This window comes from Trachurus japonicus, chromosome 17, assembly GCF_045865225.1.
Source record: "Trachurus japonicus isolate A0001 chromosome 17, Traja_1.0".
Lineage (NCBI taxonomy): Eukaryota > Metazoa > Chordata > Actinopteri > Carangiformes > Carangidae > Trachurus > Trachurus japonicus.
The window spans coordinates 15,538,240-15,552,414 of record NC_140923.1 but is presented as its reverse complement, the minus strand read 5'-3'; the positions used below and the strand labels follow the sequence as shown (position 1 = coordinate 15,552,414).

General features: G+C 41.0%; 1 protein-coding gene across 1 annotated transcript in view; it reads right to left on the bottom strand.

Annotated features, from left to right (window-relative positions):
- Positions 1–1,122: 1,122 nt before the first annotated feature.
- Positions 1,123–14,175, bottom strand: part of myo9b (myosin IXb) — a 35,077-nt gene continuing 22,024 nt past the window's right edge. The window contains exons 23-41 of the mRNA XM_085805915.1: positions 13,421–13,765; positions 12,376–12,457; positions 11,907–12,104; positions 10,765–10,868; positions 10,571–10,644; positions 10,007–10,191; positions 8,992–9,099; positions 8,705–8,875; positions 8,573–8,614; positions 8,364–8,475; positions 8,203–8,276; positions 7,902–8,094; positions 7,078–7,206; positions 6,385–6,490; positions 6,164–6,295; positions 4,709–4,832; positions 3,301–3,395; positions 3,089–3,213; positions 1,123–1,470 (exon numbers count right to left, since the gene is read on the bottom strand). Of these exons, the coding sequence (XP_085662041.1) occupies positions 1,181–1,470; positions 3,089–3,213; positions 3,301–3,395; positions 4,709–4,832; positions 6,164–6,295; positions 6,385–6,490; positions 7,078–7,206; positions 7,902–8,094; positions 8,203–8,276; positions 8,364–8,475; positions 8,573–8,614; positions 8,705–8,875; positions 8,992–9,099; positions 10,007–10,191; positions 10,571–10,644; positions 10,765–10,868; positions 11,907–12,104; positions 12,376–12,457; positions 13,421–13,765 (2,689 nt within the window). The 3' untranslated portion in view covers positions 1,123–1,180. The remainder of the gene's footprint in view (positions 1,471–3,088; positions 3,214–3,300; positions 3,396–4,708; positions 4,833–6,163; positions 6,296–6,384; positions 6,491–7,077; positions 7,207–7,901; positions 8,095–8,202; positions 8,277–8,363; positions 8,476–8,572; positions 8,615–8,704; positions 8,876–8,991; positions 9,100–10,006; positions 10,192–10,570; positions 10,645–10,764; positions 10,869–11,906; positions 12,105–12,375; positions 12,458–13,420; positions 13,766–14,175) is intronic.

Below are 14,175 nucleotides of genomic sequence, written 5' to 3'. Positions count from 1 at the left end.
AATACTGTATTTACTCATTTAAATGAATGCATTCATATATATATATAGGCTATTATGTATTTTTGCATTAGCACCTATTTAAAGTACTCATCAAGCAGCTCATCTCACATTGAGGTGGACAAGGCTGTTTCTCTAGAAACTGTTAAAGAGGTGTTGACTCAATAATATGATAAGTTTGGAGGTTTCCATGTGTACTTGGAAGCAGAATTAATCCAAAATATTCTGTTTGACAAAAAAATACCTAACAGGAAAAATGTGAAGAGAGACATGGTTCAAAACTAAAATATTTCAAAAATAACTGAGTATATTTTCATACACTTAGTATAGCTTTGATCTGTGTTTATATAGTGTAGACACTGTGTAATAAATCTTTTAGTGTTACAGCCAGAGAGAGACTCAAAAAATGGTCAGTTTATTTCCATTGGTGACAAAAAGTCAAAATCACAGGATGTCCACCACGATATACATAATTCCTAGCCCTTATAAAATGCACAGGCATGCATGTTAAAAAGTAACAAACTTACATATATGGACAAAGTGTTTACTTGTTGAAACTGCGCAGCTTTGCAAAAAAACAACAGTAAAGGAAATATTTTCAGTCAGTCTAACAGGCAACATTATGACAACATCACGCTCTGTACAATGTGGAATCACTTTAAGTACAATGCTATAACTTTTTCTTAGGTACACTTAAAAGATTTTTTTTTCCTCCACAAACAAAATAAACTGCCATTAGTACCATAGTGGTCAGCCTCAGAACATGGTCCATTGATAAAGGCGGTACATGCATCTTGAATTGTTCCTCACTTTTCTGCAAAGATGAGACAAAGTTTCACAGAAGTGGTCCAGATACCTACCTTTTCTAAAAATGTCCTCTGTACAATTCTGAAAAATCTATAAAATCATATAGTACAGTGATTATAGTGTGCTTGGTCATTGCTGATTGTCTTTCTTCAGATCTGTTATAAAAGAAGGGAGGAAACCATCTGTCTATGTGATTTCCCCGGTTAAATACATTATAAATTCTCAAAGCACTTTGTTTCCATAGCAGCACCGTCAAATGGAAAAGTCTGTAAAACAAAGAGCTTGGTTCTTTTTTTTAATTTTTTTTGCCATAACAGGTCTTCTATTAACACATACTTGGGAAATCATCAAGTCATTACAACTTGTGGTGTTATGCTCAAGTCTCATCCTCATCCTCATCCTCATCGATGAAGGGGATGTCTAGGTCGTCGAAGCTCCCGCTGAAAGTCTTGTTGGCGACCGGAGGCTTGTCAGTTGGGGATTCGTCTTCGTCTTGGCCGCAGGGCGAGAAGCCCGTCAATTGAGTAACATCTGTCCTCTGTCCTGATGTGAACCCCGTCTGTTCATCGTCCGCCTCGGCCATCAGACTCCTCACTCTATGCGCCAGGTCAGGAGGTTTTTGTGGGCAGACAGGTTTCTGGGTTTTCAATCTCATCGGCGTCTTTCCTGGCAGCAGCAGCAGCAACATCAGGTTAGTCAGTAAAAAAACGTTATCTGGTCAAATCAAATCAAGACTTTTGTCACATTTACACAGTTGTACCAGTAAAAATTGGTGAATTTCACTTGGGGTATAGGCAGTAATTTTCTAGCATCACCTCTTAGCTCTGCTTTTAGGCTTAAAAAACAAACAAACTAGTATGTGGTGGGAGACTTTGGCCAATAACAGGTGTTTTTAGAGACAGATGGAGACCTTTCCTGTTGGCATTTCTACTAATGCACATACAGGTAGACAACCTCTCTGATTACTGCACTTCTTCTGGACAGGTAACATTCCTATAATATCAAAAAATGTCATTGTTGTTGATTATGTTAGCAGATTTATCATGACAGCAGATGATGAGCGGCTCAGCTACATGTTTTCTAATTAATTCAACCCTCTATGAACCGGAGCAAAAGCTCTTGCCTACAATTGTGCGGCTTGTGTTGTTTTGAAATGTATGCACTGTTTATCCCAGTTTGAATACAATACATTAAACGGCTAATAATAATAATGAAATACACATTAAAACAACTTTTAAGCATGAAATATTGACAAATGTATGCATGTAGCAGTATAGTGTTGATGAGAGCAGAGTATACAACAATACAATGAATGCGAGATGTGCAGCTGCGAGCTGAGAACAGGCAGAAGCCGATTGGTGGAGTATGTGGGTGGATGTAGTTGAGTGGGTGTGTTGTTGTAGCTTTAAATGTAGCTATGAGATTTGTAGTACGCAGGGCTGTCAACCACAAGTTCCTGTGCTGGTTTCACCACAAAGCTTAATTACAGAAACAGAAAACAAAAAGGAACTATGCATATGCGGCCAGTTATTCTATATAGATATATATAAGGGAATATGGAGAGGCCGAACATCTACTGTCCTATGACAACTTCCTCATGGCCTCAGTATGCTTGAAACACAAAAAGTGCCTTTGGATTTTCAAAATGTGTTTTCCAACCTGGCATGATGAATAAGATGTTTATGTTTTTTATGAATGGCCATGATTAAGGTTTTGCTAAAACCCAGATGTTACAGATACCCAGAAGATGCACATGCAGCATGCAACATGGCGATAGTTGTGCACACTTTTGAACAACATTGCCAGGGGAGGATTCAGAGTGTTTCTCTGCTGTCATAACTGAAGAATGAGAAATTGAGAGGACAAATTGTGCAGGATTGTTTCATTTTACCTTCTATACCTTAGTGCAACACCGTGCAGTGTTCACAAGAAGACAGTATTGGCCTTTTTCTTCACTTGTTTGATTAATTGTACTGAGACTACAAGGAACCGTGGAGCTCTGCAGGATGACCTTTCTATTCCCAACCTTTAAGTGTGGCCACTATGATCAGGTATAAACACTTCTGATGCAAAACAACCTGTTATTTCTGTCATGCATTGGTTTAGATCTACTGTCAGCACATGCAGAGGGAGAAGCTGCTATCTGCTTCTGCTGAGCTACAGTACTATCTACTGTGAACTACTAGTGTTGTAACATAAAATACAACCTAACTACATTAGGTTTATCACTGCGGTATTTTCTCAAACCCAGAGGAAGGTGAAAATACCTTACCTCCCTACTGACCTTCCGAATCCAGGCTCCGCAGTCGGTCCTCTAAACTCTCTGTGCTCATCGACGACGACGAGTCCAGGTTGTCGTTGTCAGAGTTTTCCTGCTCCAGGTCAGGTAACCTGCAGGCCAGGTCCACCCTGGAAGAGACAGCACAAGATATTTTAATTCAAACTCAAGTCACGTTGAAGAGCATTTAACCAAAAAAAAAAGAATCCTCAACTCACTTTTCTTGCTTAATGGACTTGATTCTTTCGATGAGCGTCTTTTCTGTTTCATCATCGTGTGTTTCCTCTGGAACATCCGAAGGCTTTTCAACAACCTGCACACAGATCAGTAGTGGAAGCTGAGTGAGAGCTGTCACACTTTCTACTATAAGTTATATTCATTTAGAATAACTGGTCTAATTGCAAACAAGTTACAGATTTAGTTTAGTTTATTCTGAGCATTTAGTTTGAAGTGACAGTAGTTAAAGCAGAAGTAAGCGATCCGGTCGTTTTGGCTAATGCTGCGTTCCAGGCAGGCTTTTGAAACCGTAAATTACAGCTTCAAGTCACGACTTACGACTTTGTAGCGTTCCAGGCAACCCACTCGTGTTTTTCCGACCTGTTTTACCTGTGAAAGTCACTATAACGGCCACTCGTAACTTCCGACCCGTGAACTCGTACCAGATCGAACTGGTACGACTTCACAGGTCGGAAAAACATGAGTTATGGGTTGCCTTGAAGGCATCATAACGTCTTGTCAGCCGATGGAGTTAGCAGCCCCCGCCCTCGTCCCTACGTCACCACATTCAGGCGCATCCCTTGGCTGCACCAGACTGGCTCTGGCTGCACACACAGCCCTTTATGCCGTTCTCTCTCCTCATTGGATAAAACTTGTAGGATACGAGAAAAGTTTTCTCCTGGGCTCAGAGCAGAGCAGAGTGACTGAGAGACCCGTGTTTCGGTCCAAACACTCTATGTAAGTGATTGCTGTCGGAAGATATAACTATTTAAGACTTATATTAACACAAAAATATCGCTTACTTCTGCTTTAATTTACATTTCTGTGAGCAGTTATACTTAAAGCCCCTGTACGGAGCTTTTAACTGGATACGCAAAAGTCTGAGCCCATCAGTGTGAAGATACGCTATTTCTAAGTAGTCTAATTCTATACCTCTGGAAGGCATGGTCGGGTCGGACCACTGACGAAACGATACAAATAGATACATTACGCTGCTAACAAAAAAAAAAGCAAGTCCCGTCTTCTTTCCGACATTTCCAAAACAAATCTACACAAGACAAACGTCTTCACAACAGTGGGAAATGCTGTCTTCATTCTGGCAAAACACCACCGCTTTCGTCCACAGGGGCCGCCAAAATCAACACTAAATGAAAAGTCTGTACAGGGGCTTTAAATCCTCTCTCTTATCCCATTAGGTCGATGTTGTCTTGACTTAATATGTATCCTTGTAATGTTTCAGTCATATACTGACAAACGTATTGCAATTCAATGCATCTGCTAGATTAATTGCAGGAAATGTGGTCACAATGTCTCTCAGGTATCTGGTCAGAGAGTTTTATGCTGTCAGAGTGAAGCTGATCTTCGATCCGAGACCACAGACATCAGATCAGTGTTGTAATGTCCTCTCACCGTGTTTTGCCTTCTTAATTTGAGTTGATTGACCGCCAAGGCCTCTGCGTACTCCAGCTCCTGGATATTCTGCATCTTCTCTTTGTAGCGTCTGAACTGCTCAGAGATCAGGATCTCCACACACCTGCAGACGACAGAAACAAATCACACATACACACATCTCCATAATAATTACAGAGCAGCAGCAGCAGCAGAGTGCTATATCCTCCTGAGACCCAGGAAAAAAAAGTTTTTTGATTTTGATTTTTTTTTACATAAATTAAGTGTTGGGATGGTAAAGAACAAATTGCAAAGAAAAAAATCTGAAATTTTAATTTTATTTTAATTTTATAACCTGTGCACTGTAGTGTACAACAGGACTATATTGTTCTCAAACGTGTAATATTTTGATGCTTATAATGTACATGGAAAGACTAGAATTATCATGTAAAATACAGTAATATATTATAAAAACTAATGTCAATTATAGGGTTTTCATTCTTTTTCATCAACTACACTATTTATCTTTGTGATTTCATCATTAGAGATGGTATTTCATTGACCATTCAGACGTTTTAGAGCAAAAGACAAACAGGTTGCATCTTATGCTATTTTGATTAATGCCTCAACAAAAGGCTTGTTGTCCATCCATGAACAGTTTTCATTGCTTAATCATTATTTAGAGTCAAGAACAAAATCAAGGTACCTGTTTTCTGGAGCATATTTCCATGGGCATTAATTTTGCACTGATTTAAAACCTCAAAACCCTTTGTTTTGGTTTCGGCCCATAGAAACCAATGGTGCACCACGTCAGCTCTGTGTCTTGATCTCCCTCATCTGGCTCTTCCTCATCTGAACTTTTACACTCTCCTACAGGGTTATCATTTTACCATGGACTGTTATCCTCTGATAAATCAATTTCTGAATCCCCCTCAACTATTTAAGAATATAAGAATTTACTCAGCCTCTGTCAATGAGCTGTTCCCAAAGAAATGTGACGGAAACACAAGTACAGAGTCCCGATGTCCACTACAGTGTACATTAGTAAAATTTGCTTTTTTTCATATGAAAAGTAAACAATTCAGTTCTGAAAATTGACTTCAGTGTTGCTGAGATGCTTATTTATAATAAACAATCAACATATAGGACTCAAAATACTTAAAATTGTAAATTTCATGCTCACTTGTACTCTTTCCCATAAAATCTGCTTGTTGCGATGTCGGCCATTTTTAAAAGAGATGCACAGGAAGTTTGCAAGGTCACACCCCCCCACACAAGATATCATTGGAAAGGGCCAGTTGTCCTCTGTAGTGAACAACAGGACTTAATAAGGTGATATGTTTAGTATGAGAGAAATGGGTTTGAATATGATGTGCACTACAGTGTACAAAAATGCATTGCCGGGTCTCAGGAGGTTAAAGCTGCACTGCAAAACCTCTGTGGAGAATGTGGAGAATGTGCATGACGATGACTCACGTTGTAGTTTTGGACACGTCCCTCATACCAAGGAAAGGGTCGTCAGCATCAGGAGAGCGAAGGATACACGGAGCAAACACAATAGCAAGAGAGCTCGGTGACATCTTATTGTGCTCTTCTTCCTTAGCAACCCTAAACGACATAGAGGTCAAAGTCTCTAAGGATGTTGCTCACACACAAATACACTGAAATAAAATAATAATTAAAAACAATTTTCCTACCTGACAAGGTGAAAGATGAGCCTCTCTAATGTGTTGTAATTAGCAGGAGGCAGCTCATCAACCTTTTGGTACACAGCTCTTATTCTCTCAGCTTTCTCTGGCAGCTCTGGAGGAAAAAAACAGACATGAATGATTTTGTCAACTTTTTAAAATAAATGTTCATATCAGACAATTCATATTCATATTGATTATCATAATATGTTTGGGTTTTAGACTGCTGGTTGGACAAAACTAAATACATCAGTGTGGTGCAATTCTATCCACTACTTTCTGACTTTCTTTACAAAAATAGAATAATCAGTAGAGTAATTAATAGTATAAATAATAAATTACAGCCATAATCACAATGACAGCCAACTTCATGTAGCACCTGACATGATAAGAAGAGGAGTGGACAGCTCCTACACGGTTATGTTTGTTGTGTATGAGGAGCAAAGTGGATTTCTAAAACTTGTAGACATCTTGTATTATATAAAACAATTTACACAGTGTTTCCCTCCACAACACTGATCACAGCTCCATAAAAGTCATCAGCTAAGATATCACACACATCTAACACATCTAACCGCCTGATTCTGTTTGCATATGTTACCATCTCCCCTTCTAACAGATTCATAAACCAGTCATCCATCAGGGGCCGTACTTGTCACGGTTCAACTTTGAAAAATGAAAACACTGTCAACATTTACACACCCACAGCATGAAGAAAATCGTTGTAGAGGGAAAAGGTCATGAGGGGGTCAGGCAGCTCACGGAGCCATCGCTTCATCATCCCCGTGATGGTGTGGATGGGGTAATTCTCCAGGCACGCCGACTCTGGATCTGGCACCACAACACATCAAACACACAACAAAATGTAGCATTACCTAAGTTAATAGAAAAGAACAGATCTTTTTATATCCCAGAGGGCAATCAGTTGTCTTTGAAATTATTTCTAAGTCTACAGAGTTGAATTTCACTATCATAAACGATTCAAATATAGAATTTGCAATGGTTAAAGCAGAAGTAAGCGATATATTTGTGTTAATATAAGTCTTAAATAGTTATATCTTCCGACAGAAATCACTTACATAGAGTGTTTGGACCGAAACACGGGTCTCTCAGTCCCTCTGCTCTGAGCCGAGGAGAAAACTTTTCTCGTATCCTACAAGTTTTATCCAATGAGGAGAGAGAACGGCATGAAGGGCTGTGTGTGCAGCCAAGGGATGCGCGTGAATGTGGTGACGTAGGGACGAGGACCAATAGATCCATGACGAGGGCGAGGGCTGCTAACTCCATCGGCTGACAAGAAGTTATGGTGCGTTCGGGGCAGCCCGTAACTTGTGTTTTTCCGACCTGTGAAGTCGTACCAGTTCGATCTGGTACGACTTCACGGGTCGGAAGTTACGAGTGGCCGTTATAGTGATAGATAAGACTAAGGAAATCTTGGCTCTTAATAATAAACAGAAAACCATACCAAGTTGAGCCAGTTATTCTGTATTACCGTATTAAGAAAAAAAGATCGAGAAATTTCTTACCCGTCTCCAGAATCTGGTGGAGCTCCCTCGCTCGACAGGCAGAGCCCGACTTGCGGTAAATGCCCTCGGTGTAGAGGCCGTTTAACTCTATGTGCATCAGCAGCAGCTCCACCACCAAGGGCACAGGGTTGGCTTTACTGGTGAGGACACACACCTGCACACCGAAGTGAAGCGAGCCCGGCACACTGTCATCCTGTCATCATGCGGAGAGACGAGAGAAGTAAACGTGAGAGATTTGTGGATATTGGGATATTTTGAGACGATTGGCGGTAAGATCCCAACAAATGTCCGTTTGTCGTACCTTCCTGGCGCATCGTGTTGAGCAGTCTGTGATGATTTTGTCCAGGCACTTTTTGTGACAGATTAACTTGCACGCTAAAATGGAAAAATAAGAGAGAAAAAAAATGAATTGTACGTTTTTAAATTCCATTATATTTGTGTCGTGCAGCTGCTTGAACTCACCACTGCACATGTAGGCTTTCTCCATCCCCCAGATGTAGGAGCCACACAAGTCGCACGACTGCATGATGTTCACCTGGTACGTGCTGAACAGGTGATCCAGAGGACTATCAAACTGGAGACACATGGTGTGCAGACGTTACATTGGGATTTTTTTTAAATCTTAGCTTCATAATGAGGAAACCTTATAGTGCATATAATATTAAACTTACACATTTGTCCTTTTTCCTCCTTGTCTTTGTCGTCTTGGTCGCCTGAGAGAGAAGCCAGAAGTGAGAGACGAGAGTGAGGAAAGTGATAAATTTCATTCTCAGAGTGGTGATTGATTGAATTCACAGATTTACCTTGGATGGTTCAGACTCCACTCGTTTCATTTCGCCCCTGATGAAGCCGTCCAGCACCGACTGGAAGAGGTTGACCACCAGCGAGACCTCTGCCTTCTTCTTGGGTGCAGCAAGCGTGGTCACTTTGTTGTGGTAGCCTTTCATCAGATCTTTGTAGGCGATTTGTGGCTTCTGTTGATCAAAACAAACCGGATCATTTCAGTGAGTCACCATTTTTACTTTCCAAAAAAAAAAAACTAGATGCAGCTTTGATTTATTTCCCTGTACAGTGAAAGACGCCGACTCACCTGGACGGAGTACATGCCCTTGATGGTCTCTCTGAACTGCATGGTGGCTGTGAGGAAGATGCCCTCTGTTTGCGACAGCTCTTTTACTCTTGATCGCAGGTCATTCACCTGATAAAAAAGGTGAGGAAAATAGTGAGCAAAGCCAGGTGGAAATATTTTACAAAATGCCAGAAATATGTCTAAGTTGGAGACAAATGAATAATAATAATATAGCAGAAGAACACAGGAAAACACTAGGCAGTGTTGGGGAAGCTACTTATACTCATTTAACTCAGCGATAAATAAATCAACAAAATATAATAGCCTACAAAAAATTCACATGCCAGCAGAAATATGCCTCTCAACTCAGTTTTATTCTTTTAAAGAAAAAAAGCTGACATTTTTGGTCAACATACTGTAGGTTCACCATAAACATGTGGGTTAATATAAAGAGAAAATGAAAATCCTAACCCCAACACCCACTTGTAAATCAGAAATGTAAATCAGTCAACAAAAAATGTAATAAAAAATACAAAGAGGTAGACAATAGACATATTCTACACCATATTCTTGAATAACAATGTTTAAAACCATGACAGGAACTTCAGAGGCTCTAACACTACGGCACTAGCACTAGATGCCAGGGCAGAATCGCTTGTTGACACGACACATGAGCATCTCTCAAAGTTTTTATCAGACAGTCGGTTCTGGTTCATGTTATTTGTAAATTGAGCAGTTAAACTACAAAAAATGACCCAAAAAGTAGTTGAAATACTTGACGCAGCACAAAATATGAATGTAGTGAATGTAGCAAATTGTAGTTCTATGTAGCTATGTACATGTAGTTTAAGTCTCCCCAACACTGACACTAGGAGAAGAAGAGATACAGTACATAAATAGGTCATTATAAAACAAATCACATGAATATAAACTTAAAATTGTATAAATAGACTCAGACTAGGGAAGTCTGCAGTTCCTGTGCAGCATTTGTAAGTTATTAATGCTATTAATAGACAGTACTTCTACTTCCTCTCACCTGGTTTCCGAGGAACTCGTCCAGGTTTCGTAGCTCCTTGGGGTCGGTGATCTCTCGGTCCAGAGACGTGTTCCACTCGATCGCCCTCGTGGCTCGGCTGATTCGGATGGTCGGGGTCCGACTCACCCTCCCGCTGCTTTGGTTGGGCATGTGGTAGGGATGTGGAGAGTAGCTGGGCAGAGTGACTGTGGGTCACACAGGAAGAGACAACACCATCATCATTAGTCTGATGTGAGATTTAAACATTATATCTACTAGTGATGTACTGTACAGGACACTGAAAAACTGCCATTTAATTTAAGAACTAAGTTTGACAGTAGTTGTTGCTGTTGAGTAAATAACCTCCAGATGGCAACAGAGGAAGTCTGAATACCAGTGGTATATGATATATGATATAATAGGCTAGTGGATAGACAAAGAAAAAATAACATTTACATGCAAAAAGCTGTAACCATGTCACTGTTTCCTCCTTATACTACACACATGTTTATATTACAGCCCATTATAAGTGTACAATTAAAATGCACTACTTTTTGAGACCAGGGTTTGAAATCTTTAACTTACTGGTTTTGTCTGAATCGTTGCTTGGGGGAGTTTTGGGCCCCCGTTTCCGCAGGAATTTACTGAGAAACCAAACCCTGCAGAGAAAAGAGTGAAAAATGTGTTAACTCCACTCACTCTGCATTATATTTAGTAATATCAATGACAATAAATTTGCTTCTGAAACACTCATTATTCAACTGAAAGAAGCGTTTTACTTCTCAGGGGATACGAGTGATTGGGTCGACCCCCGTTGTCTAGAGTCCTCGTTGTTCGACCTCGGTTGGAGGCTGAACCGGGCGCCATCGGTTTGTAGTTTCATCTGCAAAAGTATCAGAACATGAGCAACATGCTTCAACTTGAAACATAATCAACTCCTGTGAATGTAAAAATCTAAAAAAAACACTGTAAAATCAGATGTGTCAGGTCACAGTGTTAGTGTTTTTTCTCCACCATGTTCCCCTGCAGTGGCCACACCCGTGTCTTCAGAGAGACTCCCACCACCACACCACACCCCCATGAGCATGATAAAATGTTACCATGACAGTGATAGTCCGTCACCATATTTATTGATCATGCAAAGCTACGTTATTTCTTGCTGTCACCTCAACTTTCACCTTTTTTCTTTAATTAGTACGAGCAAAAATTAGTTCACATTTTAACAGCTATATCACTTCCCTCTTTCAGATCCTCTACTCTACTGAACTGGTTAGTAAGACAAAGGTATACAACCATAATTATATTATTAGATGTTATTGTCCCCAATAATATAAACCTTACAAGTCTGCTCCAGTGCTGTTTACATTATTTAAAGTACAATAACTGATCTGTATATTTATTTAATGTCATTTGACATAAGTTGCCACATATGGTTGAAAAGACAGTGCGGCCTGATAAATCAATAGACGCAACAAACGTTTATTAATTTAACATTGATTTCAACAATAGTTTCCTTATTAATCAAATTCATGCTTGATTTCTGGCGTGTGCGTACTATATACATAATCATTGTTAAATCCTCTGTGATTAAAGGATTCTTAACTGTAAGACAACAACGACAAAAAAACTTAACAAAAAACCTACAAACACACTAACTCAAGAGCAACTTCATCTGTACCTGCTGACCTGCGGCTCATTTCTTTGAGGGGACAAAAAAAAAGATCAGAAATGAGCTTTAGAAACGGCTTCAGTATTTCCCTCCTTTTGAAAGCTCTCTTTTTTTTCATCGTGCTGCATTGCGGAAGAGAAACGTGAAGTTTCGCAACAATGAAACCTTGAGACCATGTGGGACATACACATGCAGGGCCTTGCACATGCACAGGAGGGTCATTGTCGGTCAACATGTCCCTTTGGTCAGTACCTTGACCTGGGATTGGAGGCCCCGGACGTCCACGCTACTGGCCGAGCTCTTCATGCCGACCACATTGGGGCTGATCGGAGGCAGCGGAAAGCTCCAGTACTCTTTCTCCTTGGAGCCCCCAAAGTTAATCACCAAACCGCTGCGGGCGTAGGCTAAGCGCCGCTTGCGTTTGGGCTGCTTGCGGAGGCGCACTCTGACCTAATTGGGCCAGGAGAGGTGATGAGGCACAGACTGGGAGGCCTTTTTTCTAGATTCATGTGTGCAGACCTTCTGTCGTGGGTTTGTCTGCTTCACATAGACCAACAAGTACAAACAACTACAGCACTTTGAGAAGCCAAATCCCACATTTGTTCTTGTAAAGGAAACCAACAACTTCGTAGCAAAGGAACAAGAAAAAGGATTGAATGTTGAAGTTAAATATGCAGTCACACAGCCGTGGGTTGTGTCCTAACACTTGGACAAAGGTTACCTCATTGGCAGAAGGTGAACTGTCGGAGCCTGATGAGCTGATCTTGGACAGTTCATCTACCGACATGGACTTCCCTTTGAGTCTGTTTTCAGATGGAAACAAGAGCAGAGCTGTGGATTACTGCCGGACTAAGATAAGACTCTACACAGAAACATAGAAACACGTGTTAAAGGGATAGTTAAACATTTTGGCAAATTCACCTATTGCCATTTCCCTATAGTCATATTAGTAGGTTCATTACCTTTAATTATCGGTGCATGTGTAACCGGTGTGTGTGTGTGTGTACTCTGCGACCTGCCCTGAGCGAGGATCGAACCCGCAGCCTCCCGCACCACAGGCGACGATGCTAACCGTTTCGCCAAGAGGTTGACAACCGCTTGGCAAATTGGTTAGCACGTCTTTTATGGGTGAGTGAGTTTACTTCCAGTACAACCTGTCACTTCTCCTTACTGGTACCTCGTGACTGTGGCACACCTGCGGACCTCCGTTACACATGTTGTTTTGAGATCCGCGGGGCAGAGACGTGAGCTGCTCAGTGAACACAATGGAGGTGAACGGTACAGGTCCCCTGTCCCTCAAAACTCATCAAATACACAATCCACTATGAAATAATAATGTAACATTACGAGACAGAGTTGTTTTCGAGGCAAATGCGGCCGAAACTACATTCCCAGACACGGCTGCTCGGCGGAGTGATTTCAAAAGCATAAGTAGAATATTTGCTTCATGTGTCGTAATGTTATATAATGTTACATGATTATCTCATAGTGTGGTGAATGTGCAGGTCACAACTTGTCCACCAGAGTGTTCTGGAGCTGTTGGATTGTGTATTTGATGAGTTTGATGAGGGACAGGGGACCTGTACTGTTCACCTCCATTGTTGCTGAGCAGCTCGCGTCTCTGCCCCGCTGATCTCACAACAACATGCACCGATAATTAAAGGTCATGAACCTACTGCTATGACTGTAGGGATTATGGCAATAGGTGAATTTGCCAAAATGTTGAACTATCCCTTTAAGATTAATGAAACACAATGGAAACTTACTGAAACTCATCTTTCTTGTTTCCTCGCCGGTTGATTTCTGGGCTGGACTCGTCTGTCGGTTCGCCCTCGCTCTGTCGCTCCCTCCACCTCACGGCCTTCTCCTTGATGCCCCCCATGTCTTTGTAACGCTGGAGCGAGCTGCTCTTAGGGCTGGGGGACCGATCGCCGCCGCTAACTTTCGTGTCCGAAGGGAGAGAGAGGGGTCTGTTGAGAGGCGGAGGGGATCCTCGTCTCTCCCTGCTCTGGTCCCTCTGCGCCGTCTGGCCATTGACTGGGTCGACCTGCTGCGTCCTGCTGGGGCTGGGGTCCAAGTTGTGCTGCCGCCTTAACTCTTTTTTTGTCAAGCTGTAATGAAAGAACTATTACATTAGACTGAGATCACAGAAACTGCATCCATAATGTAAATGGTAAAAAAAAAAATCTGTTATATGGTTACTGAAATGCACTTACGTAATTTCCCAGCTTGGGATCAATAAAGTCTATCTATCTATCTATCTATCTATCTATCTAGTAGTATCTATCTATCTAGTAGTATCTATCTATCCATCCATCCATCCATCCATCCATCCATCCATCCATCCATCCATCCATCCATCCATCCATCCATCTAGATTAAAGAATAATCTCATAAAAGTACTGGATTAAACACTTGTCTGTGTAAAACATGTTAAAAAAATAGTGATATGCGATATTTTCTCAGAATAATATCCTGCTACACATTAAACATCAAATGCAGGAGTGTTGGTGGAAAATCA